The 19,057-nt window shown below is 37.3% G+C and overlaps 1 protein-coding gene across 6 annotated transcripts in view; it reads right to left on the reverse strand.

Moving 5' to 3' along the window:
• GPATCH8 (G-patch domain containing 8) overlaps nt 1-19,057 on the reverse strand; it is a 107,776-nt gene that overhangs the window by 67,895 nt on the left and 20,824 nt on the right. For 2 of the 6 annotated variants that reach the window (XM_034416050.3, XM_087892238.1), the window contains exon 2: nt 3,763-3,837. In XM_034416050.3, coding sequence (XP_034271941.1) covers nt 3,763-3,837 — 75 coding nt within the window. Of the gene's footprint in view, nt 1-1,235; nt 1,271-3,762; nt 3,838-19,057 lie in introns of those variants that run through there. The other 4 variants (XM_087892239.1, XM_087892242.1, XM_087892243.1 and 1 more) reach the window with 3 other exon arrangements.

Raw genomic sequence — 19,057 nt, forward strand, 5'->3', positions numbered from 1 at the left:
TTCAGTTCTTAACTCTATCCTCATATATTTAATTCCTCTCTGAAATTTTCTGAAATATTTCTGTAAAGGCAGAATTCAAAATATCCCATTAAGCCGTAACTTTTGCTCACAAGACACAGTGGGCTTTATTTGTATCAGAATAAAGCAAACTTTCTGCTTTAGTACAATGAATTAGTATAGCTAAAAAGTCTCTCCCCCCCACCAGAAATGGTATAACAAAAATTACCTACTTTAATAATCAAAAGAAGTTTTGTTTGAGATCATACCACCTTTAAGTTTCTAAACATCAGAGACACACTGAATTCCAAAAATCTAGTTCAAATTTTCTACAGTAAATGTGAATAAACTATTTTTGATATAAATTGTGATGACTAAAAGTAGGTTGACTCAAATCTGAGTTCTATAAATTCATATTTAGTTTCCACTAAAATAAATGGAGTTTAAACAGTAATAAATTTGTCCAATTTCAAAATTTAAATAACTTATTTTGGATCCAAACAATACAAAAAGCAAAAATTAATAATTTGCATAAAGTTAAGAAAAATATACCATGGAACACTTTAGCAATACATATAGATTCTAGAATCTCTACTCCTGAGAAAGAGTGTGAACTCAAAGGATGTTTATAGACTTCTGGGAAGGTTGGTTTTTAAGTTTTTGGATTTAATTCATTATGCAGATCTGTGGATCAGAATCAAACATTTGGGCACTTATGATCCTTTTAAAGTTGTAATGTATCTTGATGCACTGATGCACTGCAATGAAATAGCACTGGGCTTTCCTGTTACATTTCTTTTAGAATGGTCAGCAATATGTATATTATAAGCATTATGATTATGGATCACAGAGGCATTTACCTTGTAATAACATCTCCAATACACCATATAATATTGCTCCAATACTAACTATTTCATGACATTTACAGAGGGAAACTGGCTTTGCATTTCAATTGATATGTGTGCTTATCATGCAAACAAAGCTGAATTATTCAACAGAATCAAATGCAGCTGCATTACCACCATCCTTCCCACCCTCTCTGCAGCATTATTTCATGTGTCACCAATGACTATCATGCCTAATTCTAGCATCATGCCAGCACAATGAATAGATACTGAATGCAGTGTTTGTTGGACAGAAGAACAGAAATAAGAAATGGGAAGGGAGGCAGAGAAGGGGGAAGGAAGAAAGGAAACCCTAGAAAAGAAATTAAAAATGCAGACCGTGCAAATACAAACCAGGTCATGGCTGCTTAGCTAATTTGGACCAACTGCTGTGAAAGAAAAAATGTCGAACACCCCAAGTTGTGTAAATTTCTGTGAACATCTCAACACGCACACAAATACATACACACAAACATCAATCTATTAAACAGGAAAGCAGGTATATATATTTAATCTGTGTATATATTTTAATCTGTGTATATATTTTAAACTGTGTATGCATAGATATATACGTAGATTAAAAAATATATAGAATATATGGCTTCTTAATACTGTAGATTTTTAAGCATTCATGAATGCAGTGAAATTTAGAATAAGAGTTAGTAGCCTTTAGATAAAATTTTAATTGAGTTGCCTTAACTTCTTCATAGCTGAGGGCTATATGCATTAATGATCCAAAGAAGATACAACCAGAGAGGTTACAATGGGACATGGTAGGAACTGACTTAAGTATAGGGTAAGGAATAAAAATACTGTGGTTTGAAAAATAATTTACCAGAAAAGTTGAGGAAAGCAACCACTGCTAATAATGATGGCTAGGTTACTCTGCTACCCCAATATAGGCAGTCCTTGACTTATGATCACAGTTAAGCCCAAAATGTCTGTTGTTAAGCGACACAGCTATTTAGTGAATTTTGCCCCATTTTATGACCTTTCTTGCCACAGTTGTTAAGTGAATCACTGCAGTTGTTAAATTAGTAATACAGTTGTTAAGTGAATCTGGCTTCTCCATTGACTTTGCTTGTCAGAAAGTTACAAAAGGTGATCAAATGACCCTGGCACGCTGCAACCCTCATAAATATGAAACAGTTGCCAAGTGTCTGAATTTTGAACATGGGGATGCTGCAACAGTGAAAAATGGTCATGTCACTTTTTTCAATAGTGTTGTAACTTTGTAAAGTCACTAAATGAACTGTTGTAAATTGAGGACTATCCGTACTAGACTCATACAAAGGTCCATGTGGCCTTGTTCTCTTTCCTACAGTTTTATATAATCTACCTCTGAAATAATCAAAAAATTGAGGAAAAATAGTAGTATTCTTAGGGCTCCATGGATTCCAAGACTCCTAAGAAAAATTCCAGGATCTCATGGAATTGCCTTTATTACTTACTTCTAAGTTCTTTATTATAGAATTGCCTTACAAATTATGCCAGAACTGATCAGGCCATGTGCCTACCCACAGTGCAAAATTCCAAGGACAATTATAATTGGTACACTGGTATAATTTTAAATCGTTTTTTAACTGGGTTATTGATTTTAATTTTGTATTGTATTGTGATTTGTATTGAAGCTGTCATTTTGTAAGCTGCCTTGAGTCCCTAGGGAGAAAGGCGGCATATAAATCGCAATAAATAAATAAATAAATAAATAAATAAATAAATAAATAAATAAACAAACAAATAAATAAAATAATTTGCTACGAGAGGGAGGAAGGTAATACAGGTGGTTCTTGATCAACAGTTAGTCTAGCAATTGTTTGAACTAATCACAACACTGAACAAGTAGTGGTTATAACCAGTCCTCTTATTTATAGCCATTGGAGCTTTGTCATCATTATTGTCATGTCCTTGTCAACTTCTAACAAGCAAAGTCAATAGGAAGCCATCAGGAAGTCACTTGTCACAATGACATGAGGTCATCATTTCCAGGACTTCCAGAACAGGCATGGTCATATAACTTTTTTAAATTTACAATCATGTTGCTTAACATCAGAGTTTCCTGGCCCAATTAGCATTGCTAAGCAAGTGCTAACTGTAAGCAGGAGGTTGGCAAATGCAAATCTGTTCTGAGACTAATAAGTGATGACAAGATATGCTTGGGAACTCCTAAGCTATAAAATACTGTTCATCCAAAAAACTAAAGAGATGGACAAGAGCAAAATGGTTAATGGATTGGATATTCTTTATTCCAGTTCTGAAAATATTGGGAGGGGGGAAGTTACTTTGTTTTTATTTTTAGAGCCTCATCCAAATCCTTTGAACTGCTGAATTTCAAATAGATATTTATATAGTAGAAACTATAACTATTTTATTTCAGAAGAAGAAAGCAATACAGAAGTATGATATGTGGCAAAAATTCAAAAATGAAAGATGCATTAAAAAAAAACAAGTGGAGAAGCAAATAAGGCAGAGACTTCATTCTTCCTTGTCTATAGCTTTTCTTTAGCAAATTCATAACAGATCTTTTAAAATATAAAAAAACTATGACTGCATTATTATTTTGTGACTTGTCACTTATTTATGCCAATGCTGCTGTTTTTATTCTGTATTCTCCTTCCCTGGACTAAACTGAATGTATAAGACTTCTCAATGTTCATTAATCTGGAAATTAAAGTAGTTATTTTGTTATGTTAGGCTTTTGATATATTAATGTTCAAAAGAACAACACTTAATGATCTATCTTATTTTAACATTAATGTAAGATTGGCAAATATACTAGTATCTATCTCTTCTAATAAGAATGTGACTGCATTTAAGACAAAGAATATGTGAGCACTACTTAGCTTTACCAGGGGCTTGAAAATGAAAAATTAGGTCTTACCGATTCTATAGGCTTGTCTAATGACGCCTGCTCAATCTCCAGGTGGCCTTCTTCATACTGATCAAAGTGATTACCCTGCAAGAGAAGAATCATATATTAGTCCCTCATTGTGATATAAACTGTGCTTGAGTTACTGTTAAAATGCTCACTAACAATTACTACCTATAGTTTCTCAGCCTACTTCATCTGTTAATTATATTATAAGCTCTGTATCAGCTCAGTACTATCAGTTTACTATGTCTTAAAAGACAGAAAATTTTAATCTAGTTTCCAATATACACATAATGCAACAACTGCATGGCATATTTTACTAGACTTTAAATATCTTGAGATTACTTACTGACACACCAAGTCACTCAAGCGTAGTCATTGCTCCACAGAGCAACAGTTAACTGAATGTTAGATGAAGATGCATCACATTTCAAAGCAATTAAATTCTCATATTTTTCTGCAAATCTCATATAAAGCAAGCACATTAAGCAGTTATTAAAATAAATTTGATAAATATCACAATAAGAGTATGGCCATAAGCATCTATGCTGCCACAAATAAATTTCCACAAATATAGCTTAGAATAGTAATTTTAGAATTTTTCCAAGTATTTTTATTTTTTTTATTTTTTTCCATTTTTTTAACAGTACTGTGTCATTTTCCAAGTATCTTTAACCTCAAATATTTTTTATTTTAAGTTTTGAGTTTATTTTATAAATATTCATAAATTTGAAAATTCCAAAGTATTAAGATCCACAATTTTTGTTTCCATTTCTCTATAGTAATAAACTCTTACTGGCCAAAAACAGAAGCCAGGATCACTACTTTTATTTTATATTCATGTATACCCTGAGATTTTCAGCTGCTTTTTTTCCTCTGAGATTACATTTTTATTGTTGTCCTGGGCCTACTAAAATTAGCACCTCTTTAAGAATTATTGCAAAAGTAACAACTGTACTTACTAGTAATATTTGCAGGACTGAGATTGCTAAAAATTTGCCCAAATGCAGGCTTTCTCTATAGAGAACACACTGTCTTTGCCTTGGGTACAAGCCAGGGATGTTCTATCTGGATGTTCAGATAGAATTCTGATTCATTGCATCTATAGTTAGCTAACTGGGGGTTCTTTCAATCAAAATCTTGCTGTAATAGTTGACCTTTAAAATCCTAAATGGCTTATATTGACAATCTTAGAGACAAGATTCTCCTGCTATGAACCTGCCCAATTAACTAGATCAGATCCTAATGCTTCCACACACACCCCCACCAGCAGTCCTCTATTTTAAGGTTTTAACCTTATCAGCTTCAGGCAATGGAATACATTCTTTAAGGAAGTAAATTTGGTTTCCCATTCACCCAATATATTATTAACTGTCAAACCCTCACATCCTTCATTAAGATTTATTTCTACCAATACTATATTTTCCGTTTCTCTTGTTTTTAAAGTGGCCCCGTTCAAAAAGTTTGAGGCCCCCTGCTCTAGATGTTTTGTAGTCTGTGTTATCAGTATTTGAAATTCAATCAAACTGAACTTGAATTTTTCACCTTGTCTTTGTAATTTCTTCTAGATTATTGCTCATTTGGGGATACTGAAACCATAATCACACTGCTGAAATTCTAAGAAAAAAGTTTTGAATAATTCCATTTTTGTTGTTGATGATTAAATCTTGTAGACCATAGATTTTCTTTCCATTGATTGGTTTTAGCAAATATTTCTTCATAAAAATATATATTTAACATTGGACAGAAAAAATAAATCCATACTATATTTTTATAGAATGATTTTCTATACTTTTCATATTTATGTCGGCCTCTCATAAGTTCTGCTTCTTCAAAGGATGTAATGTATCCCATACGGTGCTAAAATCCAGTCTGTATTCCAGATCATATAGATGACCTGACAATATATTTTCAGATTTGGTATATCTAGTTCCACTTTCATTTATATCTTGTAAAATCTTAAATTTAATTCTTAAATGTTTAATATCTACTGTTACATCCTGCCTCATCATTCTCCCCAAGGTCAGAGGGCCCTGACTTTGATGGCATCTGGAAGGGTCTGAAGATCTGGCTTGCCATTTGTCCTAGAGATCAGAGAGATGAGTTGTGAAGCCCAGAAACCTCTGATGCTACATATAAGAAGCATGACTTAAACCTTTCCCCGGTTATATCTACCCATCTGATCAGGCCTGGAAAGAGAGGTATGTTGTGGGTCCCACCAGTTAGGGAATGTCATTGGGTGGAACCTAGGAAAAAAAAATTTCTGCCACAGCCTCCAGCTAGAGAAGTATCACTCCCCCAAATGTTAGCCTTCCAGAAGACCCTTAAAACATGGGTTTATCAAATAGCTTGGGGATCAGGTAATAGATGGAACCTGTTATGATGGATGTAATGTAATTATATGATAATTAATGGAATGTGCTCCGAATGTTGCCTGCTATTATGCTTTTTTGTTGTTTTTTGTTTTCATGTTTTTATATATACTGAATTTAGGCTTTTCTCCTAGAAACAAATTATTTAAAATCCTAATTAGAATCATTTTCAATCAGAATATGATTCTATTTAGAACTAACTAGACACCTGTGCTTCGCTACAAAACTATGTGCTCAGGCTTGATAAATTGACATTTACAGCCTGAAACTTAATGTATAATGTGTAACTCTGTAGCATCAGTGTGTGTTAATATAATGCAACTAGCAGTTGGAACAGAGGGGGAGGGGGAATAGAATATCCCAGCCCACAGCATCCATCAGTATTCATCTGGCTAGCATCCTGTCAGTGTGTGAGAGAGTTGAGGGGTGTTTGGAAACTCAAACAGTATTTGCTGTGTGAGCAAGAAGGAGACAGGAAGGAGGCTGGGCGTGGCTTAGCAGCTTCAACTGTTCTGTAGTAAAGCTGCTTGCTGCTGTGAAAGTAAAACTGAAACTGAAACTCTTTTCCTTTGCTTGTGTTTTGCATTTGGAACAGATTTCTTTTGAGGTGGGGAGGGGGAGTAGAACTCCTTAGCATCAGAGTGTGTTAATAATAATATAGAAAAAATTAATGCTCTGATGGTCATTTCAAAAAATCCTTTCTTAGTGAGCACCTAGAAGCCAAGAGGAATTTATGTGGCAAATTTCAAGTTCTGGAGATTTAGTGATTACAGCATGAGTGGTTTTCACTTTTATACATATAAATTAAAAATTTTAGATTTGATTTGTCTAATTTTATTTGGGTTCATCATGCTAATTTTATGAACTAATTTATTCTGAAAGTAGATTTTTTTCTCTCTTCAGAATCAAGTTAAAAGCAAAATATCAGTTCCAGCACATGTGGAGCAATGATGGGAATAAGCATATTACTAAGCATAAACACTGTAAGAATCTCTAATGCACTATAGTTAGAAACAAATTCAATTCAGGTTGAAGCCAGTGCTTGCATATGGCTTTTAAATTATTGCTTAAAATCATAACTTTTTCCATTATGATTTAGGTTCTGGGATTCTCCTTATTTTTCTAATCTCTCAGTCATGGCAGAGCAGAGTGGATAAAAATCAATGATTTTTTTTTAAAAAAATCAGATTTTTTTTATTTAAATCGGATTTTTTTTATTTTTATCAAATTTATTTTGATAAAAAAACTTTTGGGGTAAAAATCTATCGTAAGATAGTTTTCTATTTAAGATACATAAATAATTTAGTTTATTCAGCATGAAATGGAGCTTAGTTATGTAGCATGAGGCTGTATATTCTGCAACACTGGGACTATCGGTGAGTCAACAGTGGGTCAAAGGAGTAGCAGAGATGACAGTTGCTCTTTAAAAATTATGATTTAAATCAAGTTGATTTAAATCAAGTCTTTTTACTAGTGATTTAAATCATGATTTAAATTGTGATTTAAATCAACTCGATTTAAACCAAATCCACCCTGTGGCAGAGTGCTAGAAGTTCCCTGACAGTAAAATTTTCATAGTGGAAAGCAAACATATCTGAGCTTTAGGGCAGGTGTCAGCTTTCTGGAAGATTTGGAATCCTTTCAGAAAAAAGGAAGAGTAAGCTTTTGACCGTGAAACAATGCAGAGCATTCACACTACGGTAGCTTCTTTTAATGTCTTCTTCTCAGCATTGCTCCAAAGAAGATATTGTACCATTCTCCTTGGGGAACAAAGTCCAGCCAGTAAATCACAATGTCTTGCCTTATTAATTTTATCTAAACACTGATTTCACTCTCTTTTTAATCAATAGGCCAGGTAAATATGTTGAATATATTCTTATTCTAGTCCTTCTTTAAGCATAAAATCAGACTGGGAGATTTGGGGCTAGGCACTCTTTTTCAGTCCAACTGATCTTATAGGGTTCTTGTTGTGGAGAAAATAGGAGGCAGGAGTATTACCATAGTTATGTTTACCAACTTGAGTTATATATAAAAATACCGGATAAAATAGTAATAATAATCCCCTCAATGGATTTCCCTTGTGGGGGAGGGGATTCTGATTCTCTCTCTCTCTCTTTTTTTTTTTAAAGTTTTATTGTAAGAAATTATAATAATACAATTTTTATCCATCCGGTTACATAGTATGGAAAAAGAAATAAATACAAATTGTGCATATTATACATAAATAGATAATCTTTGCAAACCAGTTACATGGTAAAAAAAAAAAAAGTTGTGTTCACATATCATTTTTAGTGTATGTATATATAATAATCTTTAACAATAAATTAGTAAATACATAAATTATGTCTTTTGCTTACCCATGTAACCTTTCCTTGCCTTATTATATTTCCTACCATCCACAGTACATCTTCTCTTACTATTTCATTTTACTATTTCTTGTACTTGCTCTGGTCTCTTTCCTTTTTATTTCGATTTCTTCTTCTCTAACCACCCGTACCACTTGTCCCATACGCTGTAATAATCCGAATCTTCTCTGTCATTAATTTCTAATGTTAATTTATTCATCTCGGCACATTCCATTATTTTGCCGATTACTCGTTCCTTAGTTGGTATATTTTTCTCTTTCCATTGTTGAGCGAAAGCGATTCTTGCTGCTGTTATTATATGCACTGCCAAGTATTTCTTCTTTTTTGCCATTTCCGTCTTAAGGATTCCCAGGAGAAGTATTTTAGGATCTAATTCAAAGGTTTCACCTATTATTTCTGAAAGCCAATTGCAAATCATCTTCCAATATTTTTTTGCTTGAGAGCAGGTCCACCAGCAGTGGTAAAAAGTACCTTGCTGGTGTCCACACTTCCAACACTTTGGGTTTGAGTTAGGGTAAATCTTGGCAATCCTAGCTGGTGCTAGGTGCCACCTATAAATCATCTTATACTGGTTCTCCTTGTAAGTAGTTGCCTTGGTAAGTTTTATATTGTTGTTCCATATTTGATCCCATTCTTCCAGATTTATGTTTTTCCCAATATTTTTGGCCCATGCTAGCATTGGGCCTTTAACCACTTCTTCCATCAGGTCATATTCTGCTAAATAGTTGTACATTTTAGCTAATAATTTATTATCTGTACCCATCCAAATTTTATCAAAATCTTTGCTTCCCATTTCTATACCGTATTGTTCTTTATCTTTTTTGTATCTTGATTTTATCTGTGCGTATGTCCACCATTCAACAAAAGTGCCTTGTTCTTTTAATTGTTCTAATGTTTTGAGGTTCCCTGCCTCATCTAGGATTTCTTTATATTTTACAGTTTTACCATGGTCCAGAACATTTGGGTAAATTATCGCCTCCATGGTTGAGAGCCAGCTGGGAATTTTAGTGTAGTGTTTTCGTCTTATTTCTTCCCACGTTGACTTCAATATGTCCCTCAATTTATGTTTGTTGAAATGTGTTTTGATTTTTTTCCCCGTTTCCCATAAATAGGCATGCCAACCCATCTGGAAATCATGCCCTTCTAGCGTTACAATTCTTTTGTTCGCTAACGTCGCCCATTCTTTTAACCAAACAAGAATTGCTTCTTTGTGATATGTTTCCCATATTGGTAATCCGAGCCCTCCTCTATTTTTTTTATCTTGTAAACTCCTAATTGCTATTCTTGGTTTTTTTCCTCCCCAAATAAACTTCCTAATAGTGGCATTAAGTTCACTAAAAAAAATTTTATCTAATTTAATTGGCGCTGTTTGGAACAGGTACAACAGTTTGGGTAGGATGCTCATTTTAATTGTCGCTATCCTCCCAAGGAAGGAAATTTGCAACTTCCCCCACTTCTCTAAATCTTGTTTTATGCTTTTTACCAAAGGGACATAATTGTCCTCTTTGAGGGCCAGGTACTTTGTTGAGATCCATACTCCCAAATATTTAACTTTTTTCACAATTTGGATTCCCATAGATTCCTCCAGGGCTTCTTTCTGGTTTTTCGTCATATTTTTGGTGAGCATTTTAGTTTTAGATTTATTTAATTTGAGTCCTGCTACTTCTCCATATTTATCGAGTGTTTCCAATATTTGTATACCTGTTTCCACCGGTTCTTCCATAATTAGGACAACGTCGTCCACAAACGCTTGGACTTTATATGTTTCCTTCCTGATTTTAAGCCCTTTGATTTGATCACTCTCTCTAATCTTCTTCAATAGCACTTCTAGTGCCAATATATACAAAAGTGGTGACATTGGGCATCCCTGTCTTACTCCTTTGCTGATCTGAAATGTTTTGTAAGTTCACCGTTTACTAAGATATTGGCCCTTTGCTTCTCATAAATCATATTTATTGTATTTGTAAAATTTTGTCCAAATCCCATTATATTCAATTGTTGCTTTATAAATTCCCAATTCAAATTGTCGAAAGCCTTCTGTGCGTCTAAAAAAACTAATGCCACCTCTTTTTCTGGGTGTTCCTCATAATATTCTATCACATCCAGAATCGTCCTTGTATTATTCCTAATTTGCCTCCCTGGGAGGAATCCATTCTGATCGCTATGTATTATCTTATTGAGAATTCTTTTTAGTCTTTCCGCTAATATGTTCATGTATATTTTATAATCAATATTGAGAAGTGAAATTGGCCTATAATTCTGTATCAATTTGGTATCCGATCCTTCTTTTGGTAAGAGTGTAATATAGGCCTCTCTCCAAGATTCTGGTATTTTATTTTTCATTAAGGCCTCATTAAAAATTTGGAGCATTCTTGGGAGTATGATGTCTTCCAATTCTAAATTTTTGTATAATTCCCCTGGGAATCCGTCCGGGCCCGAAGATTTGTTCTTTTTCAATTTGGCAATTGCAGTCTTTAACTCTGTTAATGTGATCTCTTTGTTCAACATCTCTTTTTCCTCCTCTCCGATCTGTGGCATTCCCTCCTCCAATAAATATTGTTTTACTTTCTCTTTGGGTATATCTTCTTCTTTATATAAAGACGCATAGAATTCACGTGCTATTTCCAATTTTTCTTCTTCCTTAGTTGTGGTATGGCCTTCAGTGTCTTCTAATTGGAGAATAATTCCTTTCTCTCTCTCTTTTTTAATTCTGTAGGATAACCACCTTCCTGGCTTATTGGCGTTCTCGAAGTAATATTGTTTTGTTCTCTTAATATTATATGCTAGTTTTTCTTGATCTATTATATTTAATTTATGACGAATGTTCATCCAATTTTCTTTTGTTATTTCATTGTCAGGGTTTTGTTGCGCCTCTTTCTCTGCCTTTGCCAGTTCTTCTAGCAATATTCTTTGAGTTTCTCTCCTCTCTTTATTTCTGTATGCTCCATATGATATCATTAGGCCTCTTAAATAGGCCTTCATCGTATCCCAGATTATCCCCCGGTCCATTGGTTCTTTTTCATTTTCTTCAAAAAAGATTTCTAACTCCCTCTTGACTTTATCAATATTTTTTTTATCTCGCAAAAATTGTGTATTCATTCTCCATCCTGTGTTTTTTCTCTTATATCTACTTTTCCATCTGATTTCCAGTGGATTGTGGTCTGCCCAGGTATTGGGTAAGATTTCCGCTGACGCAATGTCCATGCCCAAGTTCCTGCTTACCCACATCATGTCTATTCTAGACCATGATTTATTGGGGTTAGAATAAAAGGTGTATTGTCTCTTATTGGGGTGTAGTGTTCGCCAGATATCTACAAGGTTTAATTCATCCACTAAGTCGAAGAAGGTTTTTGGTACATTTTTCCTTATTTTCTTTTGACCTCTGGGTCTTTTGTGATCTTTGTACGCATCAGCCACTCCGTTGAAATCCCCAATGATGCAAATATTGTTGTTATCCAATCCTCTTATTATTTCTCTTGTTTTGTTATAAAACTCTTTCAAATTTTTGTTTGGGGCATAGATCGCTGCTATTAATATTGCCGAATTGCCCCTCTCAATTTCAACAATTAGTAATCTACCTTTGGGGTCTGCATATTTCAGTTCTGTCTTCATCTCTTTTCTAATATATAGTGCCACCCCTCTCTTTTTCTTCATGGCTAAAGAGGTATAAAGATTCCCCAATTTTTTATGTTCCAAATATTTTATGTGTTCTTGTTTAATGTGTACCTCCTGAAGACAGACTATGTCTGCATTTTGTATGACTAATTTGTTAAAGAAGGTTTTTCTTTTTTTATGATCGTTAAGTCCATTTACATTGATCGATAGGATTTTCCAATCGTCCATCCTTTTTGCCTTGTGTTGATTTACTTAAATTTGAGGTTGGTATTAGCTCGAACTGCTCTTTGAGGTCTCTGTTTCTTCCCTGCTTCGCTACTTTCTTTCTCTTCCTTTTCTTTCTCCTCTGGGCTCTCTTTCCCCGTCGGGACCTCTTCTTGGGATCTTCTTTGGGTGAGTTCTTTTTCTGTGGTAACAGCTTCCAGTTCCTCTTTGCTACTTTGTTCGTCTTCTGACCCTCTCAGTTGGTCAAGGAATTCTTGAGCCTCCACCAGACTATTTATTTTAATTCTCCTCCCTTGCCAAGTAATCAGCATGCCCTCCGGCAAGCTCCATCTAAAAAGTATATTCCTTTTGTTCAGCTGTGTGGCCAGGAATCTGTAGTCTCTTCGTTGTTCTCTCACCCTCCTCGGCACTTGCTTCAGGACAATCACCTCCTTTTCCTTATAATTGATCGGTTCTTTTTTTACCATTTTATAAAAGATATCCTTAACTTTCTTTCGTGCGAACCTTATATGTACCTCTCTGGGTAGTTTGTTCCGTCTAGCGTAGTTCGTCTGTACTCTGTACACCTCATCCAATTCTTTTATTATGTCGTTTGGATCCTGTTGGAGCACCTCCGCTATTAATTCAGCCATTACTTGTCCTAAATTTTCGTCCTTGTCTTCTGTAACGTTTTGGAAACGCAGATAGAAAGAGGCCTTGTCCATTTCCAACTGCGTAATCGATTCCTCCAGATCCCTATTCTGGGCCATTGATTTTTGATCTACTGTCTCTAAATCTTTCTCTTGTTGTTCCATCTTAGATTCTATTTTTTGTATTCTCTGTTCGTTCTTTAGAATGGCTTGTTGTATGTCACCCATTTTCTGGTCAATGCCTTGTATGTCTGTTTTCATTTCCTGGTGATTATTAGACATTTTCTCTTGCATTAAGAGCATTGTCTCTTGAATCATTGCTAATGATGCCTGCATCGCTTGCATTGTTGGAATCACTGATGATTTCTCGATTTTTGGTAGCCCTTCCATCGATTTTTGGGTTGCAGGGGATGACATTATAATTGTGGGACTTGAGACGCTGGAGGTTACTTTCTTTCCTGTTTTTGCCACAGTGGATGCAAAACTTGTCATCTCCCTAAGCACTTTCGCCTGTTCTTTGACTATCCTTTCTATGTTCCTCCAAACCGTCATCCACTAATTGACTTCCCTTGCTTAGTTTAACAGTACTAAAGAAAAGAAATTTTTTTAAAAAAAATATTCCCAATTTACAAGACAAGTAGAAATGGTATAATCGACCTTTTCTCCACTATGCTGCCCACTACTTAGCTTTGTTGGCTAATCATTATTTGGAAGCTGTGTTTCTAATTTAGCTCAACTCCTAATTATCAATTAATTAAATTCTCAATTCTTAGAAAGAAAAAAAAAAATCCTTTCAGTACCAATATATATAATCAATAAGTTAACACTCAATGTCCAATCAGTAAGCACTTAATTAATTGATGTTATAAATTAAATCACTATTTTATAAAATTAATCCTTAATAATATTAAACACAATAATCAATCAATAGCCACTCTATGCACACAGCAATGAAAAATAGAAAAACAAGACACAAAGAGTAGCTGATAAATAAGTAATAGATATATAAATAAGTAGATAGTTAAATAGATATATATATAAATGGGTATATAGATAGGTAAATAAATAGAAGATAATAGGTTCTAATATGTCTATACAGGTATTTAGATATATTAATTAGCTATATTGTATTACTACTTTAATACTTTGAATATATAGGTACTTTGAATAATTTAAATACTTATATAAATATTTTAAATACTTTAAATATGTAGAGAGAGAAAAAAAAGAATAAATATGTATATATTGTAGTTTTAGACTATTTTTAAAGTAATAACAATATGTATTAATACGGATTTAAATTCAGGTCTTCTTAGTCCCTTCAAGTACCACACTTATTAGAGTCTATGCAGGAAAGTACATTAATTTAATATCACCCTTCTACTTCTCGCTTCTTCAAGATCTCCAACACCTTGTAAAAATAAGTTTAATTATTCCGTTGTTCTCTTCCTGGTGCTCCTTCTTTCCTCTCTAGCTCTTCGTTATTCTTCTCGTTGGTATCAAGTATGGTTGCACTTCCGGTCCTAAATTTCCGGTCGTTCTCCTCTTCAGTCAGCAGAATCTCTTCTCCACGTCCTTAGAGCTCGATCTATGCAGCAAATTAAATCCAAAAAGGTAGTGCCGCTGGTCCGCTTGCCGATCTTTCCTCCTTCTTTCTTGCCAGCCTGTCTGCGATCTTTTTAGCTGTCAATCCTCCTCCTTTCTTTCAATCGCCGCTTTTTTCCTCTTTTGAGCCCTTCCACTCCGACCCGGCCAGCGAAGCTTTATCCAATCTTCCAATCTCAAGCGCGCTCTGAAGAAAGTGGTTACTGGTGCACTCGCCTCTCTTTCCCGGAATCTTTGCTTCCCCTCTTGTTGGCTATCGTGGCTTCAGGTCTGCCATTAAGAGGCAGACGCGCCCCGTTGGCTTGACAGTGGAAATCGGTCGCGCCGGGTGGGTTTGCGCTCCACCACTCGACTCACCGAAGCCCCACTATTGTCCGCGAAGCCCTCCAGGCTTCCACGCCTCGAACGGTCCCCAAAACGTTGTGTTAAGTGGCAGTGGGAGAGAGCGATCACTCTCACCACGTCATAACACCACGAGTCACCAACCGGAAGTCTCCCTGATTCTCAGTGAGAGTTCTGCTGGTGACAGATGCTGGTATAAATATAAAGTACAAGGGGTCACTTTGTGACAAGATGGATGACAAATGGATTTGATTAATAAAATAATAATATAGGGGTACCTTGGTACTCATCATTAATTGGTTCCAGGAGATGCAATGAGTACCAAAAATGAAGAATAACAAACTTTTCCCATACAGAATAATGTAGTGGGTCACAAGGCAGCTGATTCCAACAAGTTCTAGCTTGTGGTGTTGTGTACCAAATAATAATGAGTACCAGGACAAAATATTTTGCATCAAAATACTTTGATGAGTTTCAAAGCAGTTGAGTACAAAGGTACCATTGTAATAAATATGCAAGAAAACAGAAGAGGAGAGAAAGAGATAAAGAAGAGATTGCATGAATGTGTAAGAGTGGTAACTATGCCTATCAACTTCTAATTATTTTTCTTACTTTATCATTATTTTGGCTTTCAGTTTTAACAATATTTTCTTTAATATTATTTTACTTTTTTTGAAGCTCAAACAGGGTGGATAAAAATTGATTTTTTTAAAAAAATAAAAAAAATCAGTTTTTGATTTAAATCAGATTTTTTAATTTATTTTTTTCATTTTTATCAAATTTATTTTAATAAAATGCTTTTGGAATAAAACTCTATCTAAAGGTAGTTTTCTATTTAAGATACATTAATAATTTAGTTTATTCAGCATGAAATGGAACTTAATAGCATGAGGCTGTAAGTTCTGCAATATTTACATTTTTGGTAAACGCATTCAATGAATCCAAGCTCTGCAAGCAGAGATAACATGCACTGCATTGATGCATTCACACAATTTCACAGTAACCATGAGATAAATTATAAAACAAAGTTCAGGAATATTCCTTTATCCCATTGTTTTGCAATTCTATGTACACTACAAACTCTATGATTGTTTGAAGAGAAATGCATCTGTACCAGGCTCTAACTGTAAGGAGGAAGAGCAAGCAGTAAAAATGAAAGTAAAATCTTCTAAGCAGCTTATAAATATAATATTAAAGAGCACCTGTCATTTCAGATCCATCATGACAGCACCTGTTAGCGGGCATCCATTCACCTGCTGCCTGCCACATCCTCACCTTGTTGTGTCACTGCCGCATCACCAGCTGTCCCATGAAAGTAAAAGGGACTGTCGGTGAGTCAACAGCGGGTCAAAAGAGGCGCCGCTGCGAGACAGAGATGGCAGTTTAAAAATTATGATTTAAATTGACTTGATTTAAATCAAATCCACTCTGAGCTCAAAATACTGGAATGGTGTATTTGCTGTACCCCTCCTTTGTAATCAGATTCTTGATCAAGTTATTTGCAAGTTATCTTTGGCCCTGCATGCTATCAGTTGCTCCCTTCTTAATCACTGTTGTTCAGAAAATTCTGAGAATTTATACAAAAAGATGAAGTTGCTTATTGTCACTTCATGAACAGTGTGAGTAAGGAATCTATGGATTAAATACTACTCGCTGTAATTGACATTCAGCATTTGTTCCTGCAATACAAAACACCCAATAGAAATCTTTAATTTCACAATATTCGTAAAAAATACAAATACTACACTGTAAAATATACTCTGTAAAATATACAGACAATGGATGTTCAGAAATATCAAATTTAAGATTGCTTGGACTGGTGTACTTTATTCTTATCATATTAGTTTTCCAATATTTATTGGAATAAATATTGTGACAGCGGTCAGGAGAGGGTTAACTACCCTGATCTGGCAAGGATCGAGTCAGGAAGTTAAGCTCCTCCTCCTGCTGCTCCCTCCAGCTTTCTGACTCGATCTGTGCAGATCAGACGCACTTAGCCCATTCTCCTGATCGAGTCTATTAATTTCCAAAAGATTTCTTGCTTTGAGGTGCAGGCAGCGAGGGAGACTTCGGTCTCTTGCTGCTGGGGCCGCTTGCGGTCTTCTGGGATCGAGGCTGTCATCGCGCCTCTCCCCTTACCGGCGAGTACGGCTCACGCCCAATCCCGCCGAGGGGAACTCCTTTTTCAAAGTCACAGTTCCCTGGCTGCTCGGCGGCTGAAAGCTTGATTGGCGGCTTGGATTCCGGTGAGCAGGGCTTTTCTCCACTCCCGAAGGCACCTCGCGGCAGAGTAATCCCTCTGCCGCTCTCCTCAACCGCCCCTTCAGTCGCAGCCTCATTCTCCCGTTTATTCTCTGCCACCTGGGAGACCCTTCTGCACTCGTCGCGTGAGTGATTGACAGCCCATCGGACTGCTTCTGCGACGGAGACGGCGGTATTGTACCTGGCTGGGGCCTGGCCTGGGGCTTAACATGGGAGGCTTTTCCCCGCTATCAGGGACAGCGGCTGGCGAAGTTTGCTGGTTAACCGCCATTTGAGCGCCCCTTCGGCCGCCATTTTACTGCTGCCTCGTGGCCATTTGAGGCCTTACTTTAAGATGGCTTCTCGTACTTCGAAGCCAACCAAACGCCAGGCCTCTGAAGCTCCCGAGGCCGGACCTTCTTCGGCCTTACCTTCCAAGAGGGCCAAAAAGACTCATTCCTCCAGGGAGGATAAAAAGGCTGCTGACAAGGCCAAAGAGGAACTACGCCTTCATCAGGCGATCGAGCGTTCTATTCAGAAGGCCATTAGAGAGGCCTCAATTAGGGACGCTCCAGCACCATCTGTGTCAGCCCCTCGTCAACCTTCCTCTGCTCCTCCACCTGAAGCTTCTGGGGAGCAACCTCAGGCCTTGCAGCCCCTATCTCCTGATGGGGACCATTCTCTTCCTCCATTACAAGAGGATGTTTTCGGGCCTCAGTCTGAATCACCTCCAACCCAGGGACAAACTGCAGTCTCCTCTACCCCCAGGGATGCCCCTAAACCCGTGGGAGCCCCTCTCCCTGCTGGCTTAAATTTGACCCCAGAATTCCTGGAGTTCTTTCAGTCTGCCATACAAAAAGGGGTACAAGCCGAACTTCAGCGCAGAACCTCCTCCTGGGTGGCGGGTTCTGACTGTTCTAGGGCTGACCTAGAGGGTTCCCTATTAGAGGAGGCCCATCCCTCAGCGGGGGCCTATGCCCATTCGGCATAGAAGCAATGGTCGGCTCCCTCATCGGGGCCTAACCCCAATCAGCTTGACCGGCGCTTCTATAATCTGGCCCCGGACTTGTCATCACTTCTTCAGATCCCAACGGTTGATCCCCCGGTAGCGGCCCTTACGGTCCAAGCTAATGTTACGGGTCCTCCTGAGGACAACCTCCGCCCAGAGGATAAAAGGCTGGAGCAGTCTCTAGTGAAATCTCATCTGGCCTCAGCCTGGGCAGCTAAATCTGCCATGGCTTCATCCTTTTTTAATAGGGGATCTATTCTATGGATCCGACAACTTCAGGATAGGCTCCCAGTGTCGGATACCAGGACCCATCAAGATCTGAACAAGATCTTGGCCGCTTTGGAATTCTCTGCGGACGCGACTCTCAATGCGTCTCGCTTTGCGGCCAAAGCAATTGGTGCCTCCGTTACTGCCCGACGCCTTTTCTGGCTCCGCAATTGGCAAGCGGACGCCAGGTCAAAATGGCGCCTCGCTTCTTCTCCCTTTGAGGGCCCCTCCCTCTTTGGGGCCCCGTTGGAACCTCTTTTGATAGAAACAAGGGACAAGAAACGTATCCTTCCCAGTGTCTCTAGAAGATCCGAGTTCCGGCGTTCCTTTCATCCCTTTGACAATTCCTTCCCGGGGGGGGCGGTCTCCTAGGGGTTTCCCCCCACGATCCCGGCCTCCGGATCGCCAGGGATTCCAGCCCCAGAGGGGTTTCTCCAGACGCCAGTCCCGCGGGGGCCGTGGTTGGCCCTTCCGTAGGTCCCGTTAGCTGCACGTCCATCCCTCCCATTGGGGGCCACCTGGCTCTCTTTGCCAGCCAATGGGAGGCTTCGTCATCGGACGCTTGGGTCCGGGAGACGGTTAGGTGGGGCCTCTCCCTAGAATTTCTCTCCACTCCCCCCGACAGGTTTCTCC

This window comes from Pantherophis guttatus, chromosome 4 (genome assembly GCF_059756535.1).
Source record: "Pantherophis guttatus breed Tessera chromosome 4, ASM5975653v1, whole genome shotgun sequence".
NCBI lineage: Eukaryota > Metazoa > Chordata > Lepidosauria > Squamata > Colubridae > Pantherophis > Pantherophis guttatus.